The sequence below is a fragment of the Ascidia mentula genome, chromosome 6 (genome assembly GCF_947561715.1).
Source record: "Ascidia mentula chromosome 6, kaAscMent1.1, whole genome shotgun sequence".
NCBI classification, from domain to species: Eukaryota; Metazoa; Chordata; class Ascidiacea; order Phlebobranchia; family Ascidiidae; genus Ascidia; species Ascidia mentula.
In genome coordinates, this window is record NC_138571.1 from 21,078,655 (window position 1) to 21,099,773 (window position 21,119).

Genomic DNA, 21,119 nt, shown 5'->3' on the forward strand with positions numbered 1-21,119 from the left:
AGGCAACATAGAAACCCGGTTGCTGATTAATTTTATTTTTGCTTTGAAACTTCCTTCTGGGTGAATCTCACAATACTTGATACACGTCACACTTGATACACGTCACTCTTGATACACGTCACACTTGATACACGTCACATTATAAAGCGGGAAATGTACTGGGATGATTTATTGTGCGACTGATTATATTCGGGGGGGGGGGGGGGGGGGGGATTATTTACAATGATGGCAGGGATTTTACTCAGTTCCAGTGCAAGATGTCCCCACGTTACACCGGGAAGTTTCGCAACAACATCTGCACACTGACATTGAATCTTGGGGGTGGCATTGGTGAATGTTCTGCGGGAAAAACATCGTGAATACGGGTGAGAATTGTGGGTTCATAACTTTCATCGAAAACGAAATCGCGTCCATGGCGCGAAGGTTGGTGCTTTTTACCAATTGTGTAAATTTAACCACAGATGTGTTTGACCAAGTATTAATTTTGTACTTGAATTATTCGAGGAAATTCTGATTTGCTGGTTCTAGTACCCAAGTAACAACCCAAAGGGTTTAGGCAGGGTTTATTACCTGGGCTGCGTTGTTCCGACAAGCCAGAGTTTGTTTGCAGAACTTGGAAATAAAAGTCTGTTTCCCGAAGTTTTGAGTTCTAACTTCAGTTTCGCATGAACCCTGGATTAAATTAAAATTAATTCGGATTCCGCCAACAACATCACGTGATCTTTACCTGGTTTCCGTCACAAAGTTTAAGTTTTCCGATGCGGCTGCATTCCTCCACGGACCTGGCATTGTTACACGTCATACACACGAACCCTGTGGAAAAAAACTGCGTGAAACGATGTGAGGATAACACCAAAACCACCGCCACATAGAAATCATATATTTATCAGTCACATGACCGACAGCTAAATGATGACAATCGGTTATGACCTTGATCGGGTGGTGGCGTGGTTGTCGGTGGTGACGTGGTTGTCGGTGGTGCCCTCGTGGCCGCGGGAATTGGTTCCACTGAAACATCAGGAACCACTGGGGGTTCAAGGAAGAAATTGACAAACTCCACATTGGACGGGGGCCCGACGTTCCCACTTTCATCAAACGCTCGAACGCCGAACGCAATTCTGGAAGACAAATAATGCATTTGTTTGTCATTTCCACCGTGGTGACGTCACGCTTACGTCACAACCCCCTCGTTTGTTGTGAATTCCGGCGTTTCTACCACGAATTCCTCAGCATTTCCTCCTTCATTTGGTTGAAGAAGATTTCCCGATATCGGGGTTTCAACGCATGACTGGTTTCCGAAGTTGAGAATTAAGTCAATCCCATCCCCGAGGGTGTAACAGATCTCATACCTTGTGGCTGGAACAAGTTCGGGACAACAATTCAGTTTCGTCACAATGCACTTCGTGACGTAAAAGGCGTTGAAGTTTGTTTTGAGTTAAATTTAAACCAAAAATTCCCGAAACCGCAACAACTTCATAAAAATATAGCAGCAAAAATATTTCACCATTTCCTGTGTCTGCGTCATCCCCTGGTGCCGTGAAGGTAATGACGACACCCTTCGTCCTGTCTGACGTATCAACTTGTGACGCAACTAAATTCGTGATTCGGGAAGGTGCGAACGTGTCACCAACTGGATCGCTGATTGGTGGAATTTTTTTCAAATATAAAAACACAACTTAACACAAAACTACACGAAAAATAATTTACTTTTGACCGCTTCTAAAACTATGATTTTGACTTCAATATTTAGCATTTTTGTCAAAACTGGTGAAAAAAATTAAGCTGTTGTCGTATTTTAAACTTTCCCGAGTTGTTCGCAAGTTTGAGAAGGATTTCATGCTGTTTCATTTCGCATCAAGATTATCAACTCACTCTGGAGGCTCAACCTCAACCCCAGCCGCTGTGTCAACTCGTGTGAAGTTTCCAATGTCTGAAGTGTTGACCGGAGCGACCGGGACAGGTTTGTTCTCCTCTCCGCTCGGATTAAGCACGGGAACGCCTGATGGGGATTTTATTCTTACACAAAATCATTCGGTTTTTAAAAGATTTTTGAACCTTCTTCGTTGATTATTCCGTGGTTGAACGGAGCCCGAGATACGTCAGTCTCAACCTGCTTCTGTTGCGTCACCTCCCCCCTCACGGTCACCTGACGTCATCCACAAAAAGAGTCAAAGACTTCTAACAATAGCAAACCCCATCTAGTGGTTGATTTTACCTGCATGCTGTAACGTCCTGCGGCTTTGCTCTTGGTGTAAGCTTTCGAATAAATCCCGTCATTTGCGTTTGTGTCAACCCCTGGATTTAATGAAAAACATCGACCTTTGAACTCATTTTAAATTAGATTTTTACCTGTCCCCTTGTCGAGTAACGTGATCTTGTCAATGTCTCCAGTGGGAGTTTGAATTTCGGCCGTAACCTGGAGGTCGAGGACTGCACGGCCTCCCCTCGTCACCTGAAGTTAAGATGGAAATGAGGTTTTTGTGAATAATGTTTTCCCCTCTTATTATGAAAACCAACCCTGGCTCTTGCAACTATCGGGTCCCCCTTCTTCGGTTGTTGGAATGTGGAGTCTACTACGATTGGTTGGACTTTATCGTTTACAGATTTTGACGTCGCAGTCACGGTGATGGTGTCGGCAACGCTCGCTTGAATCGAGTACAACCACCGACCTCGCTATAGCGAAAATACAAGGAATTCTCATATTTAATTATTGGAAACGATTTATTTGGTTTGTTTATCGATTAAAGTTGTTTTGCTCCATGCGACCTGAGCTATTCCGGGTATCTCAAAGTTAATCGTCTTGAATTGCTCGTTGGTGACAGCTAGTGGATGTTCAGGGCAAGAATTCGCTACCACTAGCGCAGTCGATAGTTTGCATCCGTCCGGTGCGGTGACTTCAACAGCTGGAAGGAATCGTAATTAATCGATTTCACGAAAACATTTTCACAAATTCATTTCCACTTCAGATACTGACTTGGAGAGGTGTCAGAAAGCCAGGTAAACTCGAAGTTTGTGTCTCTTCCGACCGTCCCGTCAACATCCACACCACCCACCTGCTCCTGGTTGGCTTCCATCCGGTAGGTTTCGCTAGCAAGCTGTTCGAAATAAATTAGTGACGTCATAACCCTAGTTATATTACGTCATAATAATCAAACCTCAGAGGAACCTCCTAGTTTGCGGCCGTCAGTTCTTCGAGCGATTTTTGTAAAAGAACCAACAAGAAAATTTTGGCTTTTGTCGTGAGCGAAGAACCAACTTCCTTTGGTGGCGATAGAGAGCGCTTTCAGTGGTTCATTGCCTGTGGTTGTGAAGAAGATCGCGTGCACTTTGCAGTCCTGTCGGCGAACAAACGTTAATTGTTGATCACGAGTAGTTTGTGGCAGAAATGTTCTTGTGAGATTTTGTTACCTTGTCAATCGCAGCCTGGCTCACTTCTCTTACGTAAGGCCGAGTGTTTTCTTGGCCGTCAGTGAAAACTATGATGTCACCGCACGTATCGGTTCCGTCTGGACCGGTCAGAGTCTGTAACAACATTTTAGATGGGTTCTAAAATATGCTGGGACAATTGTTGTTGACTACCCGGGTGATTCCCCACTTACGAGCATCGCCTCCTGGATTCCGCATCCGATGCAGGTTGAACCGGTAGCGAAAACGTCCACGGTGTCCAAAACTCTCTGTCTGTCCTCATCCGTGTCCACGTCCATCAGCCCCTCAGATAATGTGAAGGCGAGATAACTGAACTCAACGACCGCAACTTTCTCCCCCAGAGGCAGAGCTTGCATAAGAAACGTCCTCACAGCTTGCCTCATTTCAACAATGCGATCCTACATGCATGGAGTTTAGCACGGCTCAGATTTTAACGTTGTTGGGGTTGAAAGTTTTTCTGTTATAAGTAATCACTCAACCGAAGAGATTTGAATGGAATTATCTTCTTTCATATTTGAAAAGAGATTATGGTTTTATCTGTGAATTCCGACTCACCCCTCCCATGCTGCCGGAAGTGTCGAGAACCAACGCAAACTTTCTGTAGGATTGTGGAATCAACACACGGAAGGTTGGGGTGTGGTCGGCCAAAGCTTCGTTGGGAGGGTTGGCGTTGTTTGTAAAATCTTCTGATTCGCTGATGACTGACCACGTGCTTCTGAGGTTGCACAGTCTGTTCTGGTCGTTCGGTGCCAGTCTATTGTGCAAGTTGTCGGGATCTGTCGGATCGTTGTGGCAGAAATGCGTGACCTAGAAGGGATTGTATGGGGATAAACTGTAGACAACGAGGTTTGCGTGTTAGTGGATGGGGCGTTACGTAATCAGGTTTTGCATTTCATACAACGAACTACTTTCGACGCCACGAACCTGTTTGAGGAAAACATGCGACATCAGAGAAGCTGATCCTGTTAGGGATTGGGGGAAGAACCTACAATTGGGTGAAGTTGGGAGCCCGGTTTTTTTGTCGAGCTGACATCGGTAATATCGATTATTTTTGTAATCCGGAATCAAATTTCTTCCTCTCAAACCCAAGGGACACCTAAACAACGCACACCTGTTCCTGATTTTGTTTTCGGTTTTAAGTTTATCTTCAGTTTGCAGTAAATCCGTTTCTTGAAACAAGTTTTGAGTAAAATATGTGGAAATTCACGTGGTTTTATGTCACATAGAAATGTTACCCTACCTCGTTGCCTCCAGCTTGCCGTTCTGCAAATAAAAAGGGGGATTGTGGGCCAGAGGATATTCGTCAAACACTCCCCACCTCAAGTGCGCCCACTCGTGGACGATTACTTTACCTGAGCAAGTGTTTTTTAAAGTTATTTCAACTGTGTTCTTAAAATTTGATTAAACAAGATTCAATTATTTTAAACTTTGCAACGGGAAAAACCTTTTTCTCCAAAGTCGTTTTCCAGTTCTGGTTTGGTGAGAAATCCAGGCGTGACGTACATAAAATCCCCGAATTCCCCGCAACCTCTTGGTTGGACGACGTAAGGTTCGTCCTTTTTGCCAGGATGGGAAGGAGCAATTCTTATATCAGACTGCACAAGAAACCAGCGGAACAGGGGGTAATGGGTTCCAATCCCAACGTGGGCAGAATTGTTTTGTTATCAACAATTATGTTTAGCTTTTGTTTTGTTATATTTATTGTGAAATAATTTTATCACAAAATTTGTCAGAGAGTTGCTATAGAAACAAGGTTATGGTACTTGTTCGTAATTGATGGTGGTCGTGCTTTCATAATTTCCGGTCGCCCAACTTGCTGGGACTAAGATATCTATGTTTCCATAATGAGCTCGCTTTCTTGTTGCTTCGAACAATATCGAGGACGCGTTCGTCATCATCTCCTGTTTTAATTTGGCGGGAAATTCAAATTCTCATTGAAATTAGTTAAAAAGTTTCTACATTTAATTAACGTGAATCACGACAAAACCTGACCTTTATCAAGTCCAACAGAGCAGCATTTTCTTTTACGTCCGGATGAATAGCTATCACTAATCCGCTATATATGTTGTTTTCTAATTTTACGGATTCTTGCTTTGCTTCCGCTTGCATAGAGACAATATAGAGGTACAACAAACCTCGAATTAAGTACGTTATGAACATATCCATCTACGTAACAGAAAATTTGCAATTTGAAAAAAACCTTTCCACCGCTTTGTCTAAAATTATAATCCAACATTCCAATTAACCACAACATGAAGGTGTTAAGCGCGCTATATTTCCGACACATAACTCGCAGACCTAATTGTTGCTGGACAAGAACCAAAATTTTGAAAATGAAAGCCAAAGCTAAAATGCTGTTATTCATTAGTAAACGTTTCGAACACTAACTGCGTTCATCATCAGTACTACAATGAGTGCATGCAAGAAAAGCGTCAGGGTAATAAAGGACTGAGCAGGCAGAAGGGAAACAGCAGCAGCAACAACGCGCAACAAGCCAGAGGCATGTCACGTGACAACAACATGGAAGCACAGCAGCGACGTCATCATTAGCAATGTGTCAGACTGCAGTACGGACCTAGATGTTGAATAGGTAAAGCGGTTTGGAGCTATCATCCACGTTCAGTGCTGGTTTATGGTGTTGAGCCCAAAGTTTTACACAACTGTAATATAAAATCTAAATTACTAATTCTGGAAACACTTTACATCCAACACCATAAACCAGCACTGAAAGTGGATGATAGCTCCAGTCCTTTATTACCCTGACGCTTTTCTTGCATGCACTCATTGTAGTATTGATGATGAACGCAGTTAGTGTTCGAAACGTTTACTATTACTAATGTATAACAGCATTTTAGCTTTGGCTTTCATTTTCAAAGTTATAAACTCCAAATATTTTGCACCCAAGAACCAAAATATTACAGCAGATGGAACTTCATCTTTTTGTGCAATTCGTCCGACATTAACTCGCAACTAAACCGGTTATTTCTTTGCTCAAAGTTGCATCGCTGCCACCGATCGAATCGAAACTTCGTGAGGCGATTTCCTTGGAACGCGTGGGATTAATCAAGTTTTCTCTCCAGGGACGTTGCGTGGCTCATACCGCGAATTTGTCGGCCAAAGTGCGAAAAGCTGCAGAAGATCCAAGTCACGTAATCGAATGCAATTATCCCAGAAACTGAAAATTTATTCGGTTATTTTGTTCATGCAGGGATAAATTTCTTGTGGATATAAATTACAACCACATTCATTCATGCTGGGATGAAAACTTGATTTATTCAGCTTGGTGATAATTTCCCTCAATCAATTCCTAGACTGAATTTGGTACAAACTAAAACTCCACATATATAGTGCTCGTTTAACATTTAGGCCCCGTTAATACATGGTTATCTTTCTACATAAAAGTATTCTTTTCAAAGGGTTGGTAGAATTGCAGCCGAAACCACAGCATGGTCGAATTTACGGAATTAACCCACAGTTGCAACCAAGTGACGATCTCGGGGAAAACCGAAGATATTTTAATAATTCGTGGCGTGATTATGTGGTTTGTGAAACTGATGCGTCAGAAATAATCCAACACACGAAGCAAAAATAACTCCTTCGTGTAAATAATTGCAAACATGATTATGCAAAAGTGAAAGTTAAAGTTTGAAACATACGTAATAGCTTGTTTGTTGCTGACAAATTGTCAGCTCCAAATAGTTATTTTTTCCATGAGGGTGACTGGTGGTCGTTAGCATGGCAGGCTGTTGTCTCAAGTAACGCTCCACATACGAATTGCTAATGGTTTTCTGGAACGTGTCTGGGACGTAATTAAGGACCAGACTCGTTAATTTGGAATTCAGCCGGTCAGTCACGCCGACAACAGGCTCATGCGATAAATACGTCAATTGTTAATGAAGTGAGCGATGATCAAGTCTTGAACGTGAAACATTTAAAACTCTGTTGAGACTCGGTTTCCTCGCATGGCACTCATCCATTTCTAATACGTTGCAACCACTCAAAATTTTTCACCAGATGCAAGTCTTTCTCCTGGATATCGGCTTCGTTTTTTACTTCTGAATATTTAATTGTTTATTCTCGCCTTTGCAGCTTTCCTAAACCTCGATTTAAACAAACTGCATAAATGGAGTACAAGCAATAGACCAATAGTGACCAGCAGTCGGCTGCAGACAGTTGCGATTTAAATTGTTGTAAAACAAGTTTGCCTGAGATTTGGTTTATTAAATTCCACGGGCTACGATTTAAGGGTTTGCGGCGTCTCAGTATTCGAGATCTTCGTCCGTTTGATTTAAACTCTCCTTGCTATTATCCTGTCACAATGTCACCGTTTGTGGCAGCGCGCGTGCGCATTCAAGTGTCGAATTCGAATCCAAACCCGCCACAGCGCGAGTTAAATGGATTTAGGCGGATTTAAATGTCCGTCTCGAGAAATGTTGGCGAACGTTTTTGCAAACTGATAACAGTTTAATATCTCACCAGTGTCGAATCGAGCCGAGAGGTGAACGGGAGGATGTTGTTTTTATTATCCGCCGCATGGTTTACAAGACGCTGTCGTAATTATTAAAACAACAATATGCATCAAACAGTCAGGAACCCATATCGCTTCGTTAATACATTTTCATCGCATTTTCATTTTCCAAAAGAAGTTTGAAGTCAAGTCTTTGGCGCCAAAAAGTGAAGAGAAAAACATATTTCAATAATTTTTAAAACATCATAGTTTAGGATTTCTTAAATACATTTTTTTGTATCTAAATCAATTCGTTATGGGGCAAAATCATTGCAAGCCATCAGAAAGTTCCTTCAATCAACCCCATCAAACAACACACAATAAAGTAGTTACATGAAAGGAAAAAATGAACAACACGTTTGTGGCAAGGGCCGACAAAGAAGTATGCATTTTCACATGGGACTCGCCGCCATACTTCGCTAAATAAATGCAAGATTTCAAATATTTTTAACCTGCTGTAAAATTCTCAGTCTGTTGAGTTCTGTTTGGAATTTCGAACAAAAAGTATAAAAAGATTTTTTTATCGTCACGCTTGGATGAGAATGAAGAAATGCAATTTGTTTTCAATGAAATAAGAAGAAATACTTCCAGGAAAGGCAGACTGGTGGTGTAATAATGCTGGCAATTATACCCGTGGTTCTCTGTAGCGAATGTACGTCTAGTATGTAAATAAAATGAGTGCAAGGCAGCTGTACGGTGGTAAGAAAGTTAAAGTGCAATTATTTATGTTTGTTGTAACATTTCCACCACTTCCTTTTGGAAGTCTGAAGCGAGCCATGTGACAAAATCCAGTAGACGATTGTTTTGAAAGAAATATGCCTAGTTTTGTTAGTGATGTAATACAACTGTTAAACGGGCATTTATACAAATACTAACTAGGTTGTGTTCCAGGTTTTAGTCATTATGTCAACCACTGTTGGGGGGAATTTTACAACAGGTGTTGATCAACCATTAGTTTGTGACCAAATAATATCAACGGACTATGATGGGGTCATTGCAGGAATATGCGCTACCTTGTGTGTATTTGGACTCGTTTACGTCTTTTTTGGTAAGGAATTTAAATAATGTGATGGAAAATGTTTTTATTTTAAATGTTTAAACCAGTATTACTACGAGCATTATTAATATCCATTATTTATTTATTTACTCTGATTTTTGTTAAGAGTTTTTCTGTTACAAGAAATTACTTCACCCCAAAAACACTTTTACCACCAAAGGTTTCCTGATCAATAATATTGAGGGATTGGTTTTTAATCATTGTTTTTGTTGGGAGATTGATCAGATAAAATCAATACTGAGTTTCAGACAGAGCACTGTGTTCCCCCTTTGATAAAGATTGGTTGTTTTGTAATAACACTGTAATTACGTTCCTGATATAAAATATATCACAAAGGTACAGTAAGTATGGCGGTCAAGTACTTAATAGTTCCGTGCTTGTAATTAAGTTTTGACTGACTTTGAAATGTTGTGTCATTATCTCAAAAACATATGTTCAAAGTCACTGAATTTGTTCTATTTGAACAACAAAACGCAAGAAAGACACTTTTTGATTTGCGTAACTTTGTAAACTTAATGTTGTTATAAAAGCAACACAAATATAATACATATCCCAATATTCACAGGGTACAGATGCTTCAGTGCCGTAATGTTTTTAAGTGGATTAATATTTGGAGGTACAACGGTCTTCCTCATGTGCAGTGAGGAACGAATTTTTCAACAACAATTTTCTATAGAAATAGCTGCAGGTAGAAATACTGTTGAGATTTTGTATTTGACTTAAAATCAAAAGTAATGCGTTTACTAAGGTGGATGCGATGAATATAACTATTGGATCCCTTTTGTCCATTGAGATTAAGTTTAATAGGTGCTTTGGCAAAATCTCCTGCCCTTGCAAGCTGTTGGCAAACAAAGGTTCCCAATGAATTTTTAATATTGCTTGCAGGCATTGCAGCTGGCATCGGGGTGTTGTGTGGCTTCATAACAATGCTGGTCAGATATGTTGGTTTATTTCTTCAAGGATTTTTTCTTGGTCTTCTTATCGCTGTTGCAGGTAAAGTTAAATTATGAGTTGATCTTGTTTATCCTGGTGAGGCAGAAGGACATTTAATAGCTCTCCATAATTGGTTGTGGCAATCTGATTAGAAGCAACACCATGCATATTTCGAAGCATATGGCTAGTTGTCGCAAGGTCGTCATGAATTAAATAATACTTATATATATATAAGACTGATTTTACTGACAAAATATGACTGATTCATAATTCAAATACTTTGATCATTTGTTTGTATATTTAGTAACTACTTGCTTTATAACTGATGTATTGTAGAAGCGCAAGTAGTGGCCTGGTTAGTTGTTGAGTCTGTGAAACTTAATACCTCCCTGAGGGGGAATAATTTGCTTTCCCTTCACCAGTTTTTTTTTCCTCGATGATAAAACTTTTGTTGTTGTAAAAAATGCTTTATAAAAAATTTACTGACAATTTGTGCAAGATTATCCCACATTAAATTTTGTATTTTAAACCAGATTTTTTCAATTAAATTGGGTTTTTATTTATATTTGAAGGAATTATTGGCTTGCAGTCGGTGTACAGTCCGTCCACAGCATGGATACCAGTTGGAATTCTTTTTGGAACTGGAATCCTGTTCTCACTTCTAACATTAAAATTTCAACGTGGTTGCGTTATCATCAGTACGGCAGTGCTGGGTGGCGCTCTTATTGTCGTCTGCATCGATTACTTTCTGGAAAAATTCCTTTTACTCAGGTGAGCTCAGAAAGTTTAAGAGAAAATAAAGTGGAAAACAAGTAAATTATTGTTAAGTTGTGGTTCTTGCTGGGGTATTACTACTTACTAGAAAATATTAAGAAAGGCTTTTTATTATGGAGATGAGATGTTTTACAAACCTGATACAAGTTATAGTGGGTGCTGATAAAATGGAAAAACTATTATTGGTGTTATAAACCCACATGGTTAAATCAAACATCATTTATTGACTTAATATTGATTAAAGGCTACTTGCTTCTCTGCAAGGGAATTAGTTGTTTAATCACATTTCATGAAAGTTTTTGTCCCTCATGCTGTTTAAATAAATCGGAATAATGTCATAATACTCTTTTCAAAACTGTTTCGGAATATTTTGAATTTTTAGCAGAATTCGCAAATTAAATTATAACATCTACCTAATAAAACCAAATGTCTTTAATCTAATCAAAGGCTTCAAAGAAGCCAATGGTGATAGTAATTGTCCATATGTTTTCCCGCCAATGTCAAGAGATGAGTGAGCTCAATGACCACTAAGCCCCCTTACGTGTGATTTATGAGTCAGGCTCTAGTGTTCATGACCTCCCTGCTTTAAAACCCTCACATAATCATGTGATTAAGGATTCCAGTTTGTGATTCTATTAATTTGTAATAATTATATCCTTTGTTATAATAATATATGAAAATCATGAACTTGATTTTTCATTCTTAATTCTCCTGTCATATTAACATCATCATTGGTTCAAGGTCATTTCTATGTCACAGTGTTTGTTGTCTCTGTGATTACAAGAAATTCACTGGTTACGTCATGGACTGACATGTGTGTTTGGATGTCACATGACCACGAAAACATTAGAAACAAAATGTGGATGAACAAATTCATCATCCCTTTATTCCAATGTGATTAGTAAATCAAAACTGGATCAAAAAACCAAAGGCCCCTGGCAGGCTGTCGATCGCACACCGTATCAATAATAATGTATTAAAATCCCAAAACAGCGATCTGTAGACAGCTCAGATCGATTTATTGAGAGAAAAATATATTTCGCCTAAAACTGCATCATCAAATTTGAATATATCTATTTGAATAAGTTTTGGTAAATGGAGAAACTGATGATGCCGTTTTAGGCGAAATATATTTTTCTCTCAATAAATCGATCTGAGCTGTCTACAGATCGCTGTTTTGGGATTTTAATACATTATTATCCCTTTATTGGTTTAAATATTCTATACATTTTAATTGATCCTCAACATTAGTATAAAATCAGATGCAGCAATGCTGGTATATTGCGTGTTCGTAAACTTTGCTTAAACATGCTCTAGTATTGATGTTGGGCTGTGAAGCTTGTTGAATAGGAGTCCAGGTAGAGGAAGTTTTACCCATGTTGAATGGGAGTCCAGGTAGAGGAAGTTTTACCCAACAATGGAGTTGCTTGCATGCGTTTAGCGACCAACAGGAAACTGCGCTTTTTATTCAACCAAGAATGTATACGCTCGATCGTGACTAATGTACAACCACTATATGCTTAGAAATCAGATGCAAATGGCTGAATTTAATTTTCTCAAATTGGTTCCATTTCCTGTAAATGATCAGGTTTCTGCATCTGTCGCCTCATGATTTGTGACGTCAGCAAATGTCATGTGAAATTTAATTACATTTTGCTACATTCACAAAGTTTTATTGCTAATACAAATAACAATAAATCGTATGCAGAAAATCCTTGTTCAAACTTTGGAATCAATAGTTTATTATGGAAAAATAATCTTATTCTTTATGTGTTGTAGATACATCTGGGAGGCTCTGATGGCAGCCCAAACTATGGGCGTTTGTTGGTACACATGGGTCATCCTGGGAGTCTGGCCCATCCTTGCATGTAAGTTGATGTTGCTTTGTTTTGTTGTCACTTTTTTTCTATGTGGCCAACATATGTAAATTCTCAACCAGTATATAACCTGTTGCATGATAACCACGTCTGTTTTGTTCTTCAATCTTTGACAATTTATCTGAAAATATCTTCCAAGCATTTGTTGAAAAAATCAACTTACAGCAAAGAACTGACAAAAAAAGAGAAAAATTGTTGGTCTGCCACTAAACCACCTAACATCATAGGCGCCAAGTCCGGGGGGGGCGGGGGGGCGGTGCCCCCCCAGGTTTATCAAAAAAAAACGAGTGGCTTTTACGCGCGTGTGTCCGCACCATGTAACTCGTCGCATTCGTAACGTTCAAAGAAAAAAGACCTAAAAACAATGTGTTTCTTACACGACGTACACAAAATGTGTTGACCTAGTTTCGCTTGCGTAACTGCACATCGGTTGTTGCAACGTCAGTCTCGCAGTACGATATGCCAACAGGTGTTGGTCGTGTCGTAGTTCGTTCTCGTGTGTTCATCGTTAACGCCGCCCTTTTGGCTAATACGCTTCATGCATAGAAATTTAAACACAGTTTTTCGATACTTGATGACGTCATAATAACAAATTATTACGTCATTATATAGCCGCCCCCCCTGGAAAAATGAAAACTAGGCGCCTATGCCTAACATCCATTGTGATGCAACAATACCCTTATACCTCTGTAAAGAAAAACAGCCGAAAATGGACGGACGATTATGATGAAACAATCGGCATTATATGTGCCAGAAGAACAGATTATTAAATTACAATATGCCTGGCAGCAACAGGAACATTACAATCGGCATTTGTTGACACAATAATAAAATCCGGAGTGTATTTTTTCTATCAAATTTTCACGAGCGTAAATTTAGTTGTGAAGATTTTTCCAAGGCGACTTCACCATTGCTGGCCAACATATTTGAACAACTTAGTATGCGGGGCGATTAACTCCCCAGTAATTCGTCTGTTAAAATATCACGACTCTGTGGGAACACGTCACGCGCGAAAGCGGGAAATCACCTTTATATATTTCCACGTTTGCGGACAAAAACTTTGGGTTTAAAATCTTGTTTGGATATTTGTAGTTGCTGGCGCCTTGCTGCAGTGGAAAGTTACATCAAAAGGTTTCGACCATACGGACAGTAAGTTCATACTTTTCATGTTGAATCTAATAAATAACAAATTGTTGCGAGCAATTCGCTTGGAGCCAACACTGAAACTACCCATGGTTAATTTGACCACGCAGTGCAACAAAAAAGTTCACAATCTGTTTCCAATAAACAAAATAAACTTTAAACAAGAAATATTAGCAGTGAAAGTTTGTAAACTCTGTTTTTTTGTCAGCTTATTGTAACGTGGCTATGTTCATTCTATGAACCTTCCATAATACGAAATATATTCCACAAAGCTGGAAAGAAGTTTTCACCACAAATTTCACACTGGTATCCACGTGACTATCCACGTAGGAATAATAAGGATCGCCTACTTTTTCCTGCAGTCATCATCGCTAGGGGGCGCCACAAACAAGTTCGGACACACTTGGTTCGTGAGCATCGGCGTCCGCAATCGTCACGCTCCACCAGACAATCCAATCAGAGCCGCCCATCCTCACGTTCACGCCCCGCCCAATCTCAAACCACGCAACCAACTCAACCTTCCACCACTTCTCGGGTTAGGGAAGTCCCCGAACGAACGATACCCCAGGAGAGGCAACGAGAGGCGACACCTGGTGACGACGATCTTCCTGTAAGTTGATTTTTATTTGCGTTGGATTTTAAAAAGATATTTTCGATCAATGGTCACCCCCAAATCCGTGCACTGCGTATTTGTGAAAACGTCATGCATTTTATGCATGTTGCTGGGCGTCTGGACCAATCGTATGGTAGCGATCAAAAGTCGATCAATCGATTCCAGCATCTTAGTTACATGAAAATACCGTTTGTCTTCCGCGCGCTCAACCTCGTGGCGTTTAATTTCGGTTGAGTCGTTCAGTCGGATTCAAATCGCTACAGGCTATCCTGACATTTCGACAGCAATTAAAATGCGGTCGTGGGTTTGGCCGACGGATGAGATGGCCAAATATGGAGGTCCACAGGTTACAGCGTGTTGCCCTGAACCAGTCAACCGTAACCGGTTGGATGACGACATATGTGATTTCATCAAACGATTTCTAAATCACAAACTTTCCTTTAATATTTTTAGTTCCAGCTTTTATTTCAGTTCGGAATCGCCGTAATGTTGACGCATACAAAGCTGTTCCGTCATTGTCTATTTTGTGGCGCAAGTATTCATTCGTATCAGTGTAAAGTCGCCAAACTATTGTTAAAAACTGACGACTAATTTCGCCTTGTTTTCCACAGACGTATTTTGAATGCGTTGAACTTGGTGTTGGAGAACCTATTACTGACAAACATAAAGTGGTCAGAACTGGTAGCGGAGCTTTTGTCACCAACCAGGGCCAAAACCGAACCACAGGGATACAAGACAGACCCACAGGGGTACAAAACCGACCCACGAGGGTACAAAACGATCTTATCGGAGGTCTTGACAGTGGGGCTGGGTACAGCGGTGTTCAGGAAGCAGCACAAGTCTCCGGTGGTGGTGGCGGTTATGTAGATAACGTCCAACAACGCAGGAGTCAACGTGGCAACAATACCCGGAACCCAGACCCCGACCGTGAGAATATTGAGCGATTCTCACGAGCACCCGGAAGTGGCAACCGCGGAAGTGGGAATAATTCAAGTAGCAGTAGCCATGGAAACCGCTCCAGCGTTCAAGGTTCAAAACGTTTTAAGCGTTCACCTGGAAATCAAGGTTCGGGTCGTCGCCAAGGTCAGGAGAGCGACACCCAGCGGTTGCTAACAGAGAGCACCCGAGCTAGCAACAGACCTCGGTCCCACGGTGAAGCTGTTGCTGCTCACGCAAAACGCATCAAAGCTGTTCAAAATCGACGTGCGAGCTCTGGGAGGACATCTGGCGAACGAGACCAGGGCGCAGTGTCAACCACAAGCGGCGCTAATGCGGTTTGATTGAATTTAAACCTCGCGTAGCCGAAAGTTTAAATCAGGCATGGGGGAATAACAAATGCTTCTGATTCCCTCACCATAACGGTAGACTCTCAATCTTAAATTCCTGGTTTTCCAATAAATTGTTGAAAAGGTACTGGTCAAGCTAATAATACAGTGCCAAAATAATGTGACGCAACAATTGCCATTGTCTTACGTCTTGTATCTTCAATAGAAATATTTGTGACGTTGCAATGCTTTAACACCCCACTTCCGAATACCCCCGTGTTGTTGTAATGCAGCGGCACATTTAACATTTGTAAATGTTTCGAGGACAACATTTCTTACACTTCTGCCGAACAATTTCCCGACTGTTTTTACACAGATTCGTCCATTGCCAAAATTCTAACAAAAGACCTTTGTTTCCCTTTTATGACGTCACTCTACTCCCTTTGTTGCAATTTGTGACGCAATGGCGCTAGAGGGTAGCCATTGATATGCTGTTTTACAAAAGCAATTCTAACAATTTTGTACTTTCTTATCTCGAAACTGCCTGTACTACGTCATTCATGTTACGTCATATTGTTGTTATTATTACCGCGAAAAAGTGTTTCGTTGTCACGTGATGTTTTGTGGTTAGGTCGTCGTGGAATCTCCGCCTAAACTAACACAGTCACGCTTCTTTGGGTTTGACGTCATTTAGTTGCCATGGCGTCCATGAGTGATTGAGAGAATATTTCGGGACAACCCGATCTCTACAGCGTGCTCACCACAAACACACTTACGAGGTAACCGCAGACGTTAGTATGACCTTGGAAATTTCGGGCGGTGGCGCAGCAGATGACGCAATGACAATGTGATATGACGAAAGCGGGGAAGTACCTTCTCCTATTTCACATTATACCACTGTATGTCAGAAGGTTTTTGTTCAGTCAAGCCAGTGTAACCCGTCAGAGCCGCTACTTGTTGGGTTGTTGTAAGTGGGCTTGTTTGCTTCAACTATAATTCCTCTCAACCAGACATCACAGCTATTACCGCTGATAATTGCAATGTCGGCTCTCATAATAATTGGCGGGAAATTGAAAATAATTTGCTCAAATAGAGGCAGGCGTTCATGGATGAATTGCAGCATTTCGTCCCACAAGCAAAAAAAAACGCCAACAACAACAATTTCGACCAATACCTGGTCATTATGTGTTCTACTGTAGAGTCATCACAAAACTTCATGGCGGACAACGAATTTCAGATATCCGCGGGTAATCCCAGACTTACTATCTTGAGCATAAACCACTATGGCGAGGCACTGCGTGCTTCTACTAATTGTTTACGTGACAAATGCCATTGATGAAGCATCCGGAACTTAGCCGGTCAGATTGGGTGTCCGACGAATTGCTTTACAAGCCAAGCGAGCGCGTAATTCTTTGCTGCGCAATAATAGATATCCTGTGACGTAGACACTACAGCTTTGTCCTCAAGTTTGTGAACAAATCCAAAATTACCTTTTATTTCTTGGACAGAGAAATTAGAATAGCGATTATGCACAACATGACGTTTGCCCTTCACATGACATTGGAACAACCGCCAATTTAACGCAAACATACCTCAGCTGCGGTTGGCAAACACACTTGATCATACTGTGTGCATTGCTTCATCACCGTCATTGTTGCGTCATCAAAAGCACTGATACGTCATAAAGTGGACGTGAGCACAGCGCCGTACGCCGGTTTACAAGGGAAGAAGGCTGAGTGCTTTTAATGGTTCGGTATTTGATCCCTCGCAACAGATAACTACATTTCGGGCCAAGATAACAAGATTCCCAGCAAGTGTTCGCAGCATTCAAGCAGTGACTGTAGCAGGTCTTACAGGAAAACATTATTAACTCTCAGCTAGTTGATCAGAAGCAACATCAGTGCATAGCTAATCGAACACTAAATAAGAGTTATATTTGTTGTACGATTGTCAGTCAACAATAAACGACTTAAGGTTTCGAATATTTGTTTAAGGTTTTATCGTTTGTTTGGTCAAAGCAATAAAACGTGAATCCCAACCACGCTAAACCTAGTGGGTGTATTTGTCCGAGGTTTACAATCTGCCCATACAATCTCCGCTACCAAGGTTTCATTCGGCGTTATATCAAGTCTGATCGAATTCTGCTGAAAGATGAAATTCACTAATGAACAAATTTCAATGATCCAGGGATCCTGGGGTGATTTAAAGAAGCTGGGAATGCAGGAAGTTGGTCTTCGAATATTTCAAAGGTAATTTTCTACAAACTTGGAAATACATAATTATATTTTTCAAACTTGCTAGAATCGTAAAAGCAAAGACAGACGTTTCGAATGTAAAATTAAACGAAGAAAACAATGTGAAACGGATAAACAAATTGTCACAAACGTTTTTGACAATGAGGGAGGTAAATTATTTTCCCGTGAGCTGTAGGTACACTGGTGAGCTGGAGGTACACTGGTGAGCTGCAGGTACACTGGTGAGCTGCAGGTACACTGGTGAGCTGCAGGTACACTGGTGAGCTGCAGGTACACTGGTGAGCTGTAGGTACACTGCAACCAGCCTTATATGTTTGCCAAGACATGAAACCTAAACCTTACGCAAATAAAGGCGCATTTCCAGCACCTAGTAACACTGAAGCGAAGAAAACACACGTTTTAACCGGAAACACTATATTTGTGCAACTTTCAAACATACAGAATCTATTCCCAGCCAATGAACAATTAAAATTACCGCAAAACCGGTTTTTAATGGCTGGCCGTTCAAAAACTTTCCAGCCGACTAAGCAGTCAACTTGCATTAAAACCACAAAACAAATTGTAGCTTGGAGAAAATTAGAGATGCGGAGACGTTGTTGTGTACCCGGGGAAATTTATACAAACTTGACTGCGCATTGTATTGGGTAACAGCACGCCAATATAACACAACACTATGTACATATATGATAGCACTGGGTTTGCTTGTGTTATGTAACAAATTAATGCAGTTTAAAGAAGATCCAAATTAACTTGCAACATTAACCTGTGTTTGATGCAATAATGGAATGCAGGACAGGTGTTTTGTAAATCCAGCAATCCATGTAAATCATATTCAAATTTCGTTCGTCACATATCTTCACACACACATAATTGTGTAGCATTCAACGCTCCAACTTTCATCTGATCCAAGAGTTTATGACGTCAATACAATTTATTTGCAGTAAGTTTTTGTTTTTTTAGATTGTTTAACGACGCCCCATTCATACGAAGTCTCTTCTATGACCTCGAGTTACCCGATGAAGAACAATTAAGCTTGGATCAGATGAGAGAAAACCCCAAGATGAAATCTCACGCTACAAGGTAAAACTTATGATATCTATGTTGGTCGGTTAAACATTAGGTGACAATTACCATGTAAATCAGATAACATTGCAACTAACGCTTCTGATTCTACTCAATTCCTTTTGAATATTCCCGCTTTTATCGAAGAGTCGCAACTTCAATATCACACCTTGTCAAAAACATAACTAACTCGGATGAGCTGAACGCAAAGTTAGAGGAATTGGGTAAAATCCACGGAGCGCAGAATGTTGAGCCGGAGTATTTTGAGGTGGGTTTAAGATTACGTAGAATCTGACACAGAATAACCAACTTTGATATGTTCCAGTATCTGGCTCCAGTGATGCTTGCGGTGATTGGAGAGCAACTCGGCCTTTGTTCAAACTCTCCAATCCTCCAGGCTTGGGTCAAATTCTATGGAGTGATAAGAAACGGGATTATTAAGGGAATGTAAAATAACAGGGAATTTCCCGATAGTTAGAGGTGTTAGTTGTGACGTAGGATAAACATGTTTCAAAAAATCTTTTAAATATAAATATTTAAAGTGGAACCAACATTTTATGCTCGCAGGAAAATTGTCTCCTCCCCAATTTAAAGCGTGTTTTTCATCGCGTCATTAAAATTCCTGCCACGTGTTAACAAAATATTTTTGCTAACCACGAGTCGTAACCCTTACCTGTTTTCCGCTATCTGACACTTAATTACCTTCAAATACAAAAATAAACTTATACATTGTTTTGGTGAATTTTTACGGTAATTATTGGCATGTAATTTATATTTTGACAGCGTGGGATTTGAACCTGGGCCATCCTGCTCACGACACTGCAGCTAAACATTTTGAAAGTTGTAAATCGCCCGATTAATACTGCCACATTGTAACGAAAACATGACAGTAAATTTGACCACTAAGTGACAGTAACGAGGTCAATTGAGATAATTTTGGAAACTCGGGCAATTGGCGACATTGGTTAAACGCCCGGCCTGCATCCCAATAAAACCTGAACGGGAATTCGTGGCCAGAATATCCTGGGTTCAAACCCCGTTGTGGTCAAAAAGGAATGTTGGTGATAAAAACCTGTGCATTTGGTTGATTCAAATCGGCCGTTTTGCAACGACAGCCCAAGAAAATATAAATGGTGAAAATAAAACATTTCCAAGGTCATCGTATACTAATGTAGGATCCCAAAGGTCAAAGTAAGCTAATAAACTTCTTGGTCCCGGGAAGTCGAACTTATATTCGAACGGGTTGGGGAATTCCCTTCTCTAACACAAGGGATTCTTCCGGGACTTCCCCAGTTACATTTTTTGCCCCCTCTGCCTTTTTCAGCAAAGAAATCTTATTCCACGATTTTCACGAAGTTTGTTCGAACCGTTGCTTGGTTTGTTGAGGTTAGGTTGCCGCCCAAACCACATCCACCCCACAGACCGACAGTGAGTTATTACCGTGATCGTTGATGGCGACCAATTTCCTTTACAAGTAAACAGTTTAAACCATGCGTGTACACAGCAAGTATCAGCAGGTTGCTAAACAACTTGTTTTTTGCATGTTTTCCACGTTTTTATTGGATTTATGTTTGGATTAGTTGAGATAAATTTGTGTCATTGGAAAGTTTAAAAGTCAGACAAAAAATTAAAAATTGTCCGATTGTCGCGTGATATAAGGATGTGATTGGCGGAAACCCCCTGGTGTGGTTGACAGGTTTAGGGGACAGTCAGCCTTCGTACAAAGGCATCAGGTCCACAGCTGAGTGAAGCAGACGATTACTTTCAAAGTGAGACAACGTCGATTTAAAAAATTACCCAAGCGTTCATAAAACCCGTCAAGAGAGAAGTGTCGAAATCAATGGACTTCCAATCAGTGGAGAACACAGCAGTCGATAAACACGTGTTCGGTGCCAAGCGCTAAGTGAGAAAGTTGGTTGTGATGAAGTCACACAAAAGAAACCAAATTAAAACAAGGCAGCAGAAATCAACCTTCTTACTGTGGTTTGAGTCAATCACAGAAGCTTAAATCTTGTGTCCACCGAAACCGAACAACCCATAGAAAGTCGGAACAAATCCATGTTAGAGGTGAGACTACAAACTATTATTTACCACAGTATGAAAAACAACGAAGAAGTTTGATTGTTGGTTTAAGGTGGACGAGCATTAATACTGTGTGTCGGTTTATTAGTTTGCAAAAGTAATAATGTTGCAAGTTAATTGTGGTT

At 40.5% G+C, this 21,119-nt stretch overlaps 3 protein-coding genes across 3 annotated transcripts; 2 read left to right on the plus strand and 1 right to left on the minus strand.

The window, feature by feature from the left end:
• Positions 1-21: 21 nt before the first annotated feature.
• Positions 22-5,586, minus strand: LOC145905962 (calcium-activated chloride channel regulator 1-like). Its single transcript, XM_082993299.1, has 22 exons — positions 5,419-5,586; positions 5,190-5,327; positions 4,871-5,021; positions 4,667-4,778; positions 4,351-4,522; positions 3,982-4,233; positions 3,600-3,824; positions 3,409-3,522; positions 3,156-3,335; positions 2,975-3,095; positions 2,767-2,903; positions 2,518-2,673; positions 2,350-2,452; positions 2,216-2,295; positions 2,056-2,146; positions 1,873-1,999; positions 1,505-1,638; positions 1,176-1,356; positions 931-1,118; positions 728-813; positions 571-672; positions 22-339 (listed from the first exon to the last, which is right to left on the minus strand). The coding sequence occupies exons 1-22, from the start codon at positions 5,584-5,586 to the stop codon at positions 238-240; spliced, it is 3,120 nt and encodes a 1,039-aa protein (XP_082849425.1). The 3' UTR covers positions 22-237.
• Positions 5,587-8,828: 3,242 nt separating this feature from the next.
• On the plus strand, positions 8,829-16,212 carry LOC145905974 (uncharacterized). Its single transcript, XM_082993322.1, has 8 exons — positions 8,829-8,981; positions 9,556-9,678; positions 9,876-9,983; positions 10,496-10,694; positions 12,477-12,565; positions 13,667-13,723; positions 14,080-14,327; positions 14,942-16,212. The coding sequence occupies exons 1-8, from the start codon at positions 8,837-8,839 to the stop codon at positions 15,608-15,610; spliced, it is 1,638 nt and encodes a 545-aa protein (XP_082849448.1). The 5' UTR covers positions 8,829-8,836; the 3' UTR covers positions 15,611-16,212.
• A 1,213-nt stretch (positions 16,213-17,425) lies between these two features.
• Positions 17,426-20,382, plus strand: LOC145905444 (cytoglobin-1-like). Its single transcript, XM_082992648.1, has 4 exons — positions 17,426-17,844; positions 18,811-18,930; positions 19,060-19,180; positions 19,238-20,382. Exons 1-4 carry the CDS (start codon positions 17,747-17,749, stop codon positions 19,361-19,363), a joined length of 465 nt encoding a protein of 154 aa, XP_082848774.1. The 5' UTR covers positions 17,426-17,746; the 3' UTR covers positions 19,364-20,382.
• The last annotated feature ends 737 nt before the right edge of the window (positions 20,383-21,119 follow it).

Coding starts and splice junctions, on each gene's coding strand:
- LOC145905444 (XM_082992648.1), top strand. CDS start 17,747: ATGAAATTCACTAATGAACAAATTTCAATGATCCAGGGATCCTGGGGT. Junction 18,931..19,059: donor ATGAAATCTCACGCTACAAG/GTAAAACTTATG, acceptor CTTTTATCGAAG/AGTCGCAACTTCAATATCAC. Junction 19,181..19,237: donor TTGAGCCGGAGTATTTTGAG/GTGGGTTTAAGA, acceptor GATATGTTCCAG/TATCTGGCTCCAGTGATGCT.
- LOC145905962 (XM_082993299.1), bottom strand. CDS start 5,586: ATGTTCATAACGTACTTAATTCGAGGTTTGTTGTACCTCTATATTGTC. Junction 4,523..4,666: donor GGCAAGCTGGAGGCAACGAG/GTAGGGTAACAT, acceptor TGCGTTGTTTAG/GTGTCCCTTGGGTTTGAGAG. Junction 814..930: donor CACGCCACCACCCGATCAAG/GTCATAACCGAT, acceptor TTTTTTCCACAG/GGTTCGTGTGTATGACGTGT.
- LOC145905974 (XM_082993322.1), top strand. CDS start 8,837: ATGTCAACCACTGTTGGGGGGAATTTTACAACAGGTGTTGATCAACCA. Junction 8,982..9,555: donor ACTCGTTTACGTCTTTTTTG/GTAAGGAATTTA, acceptor CAATATTCACAG/GGTACAGATGCTTCAGTGCC. Junction 12,566..13,666: donor AGTCTGGCCCATCCTTGCAT/GTAAGTTGATGT, acceptor GGATATTTGTAG/TTGCTGGCGCCTTGCTGCAG.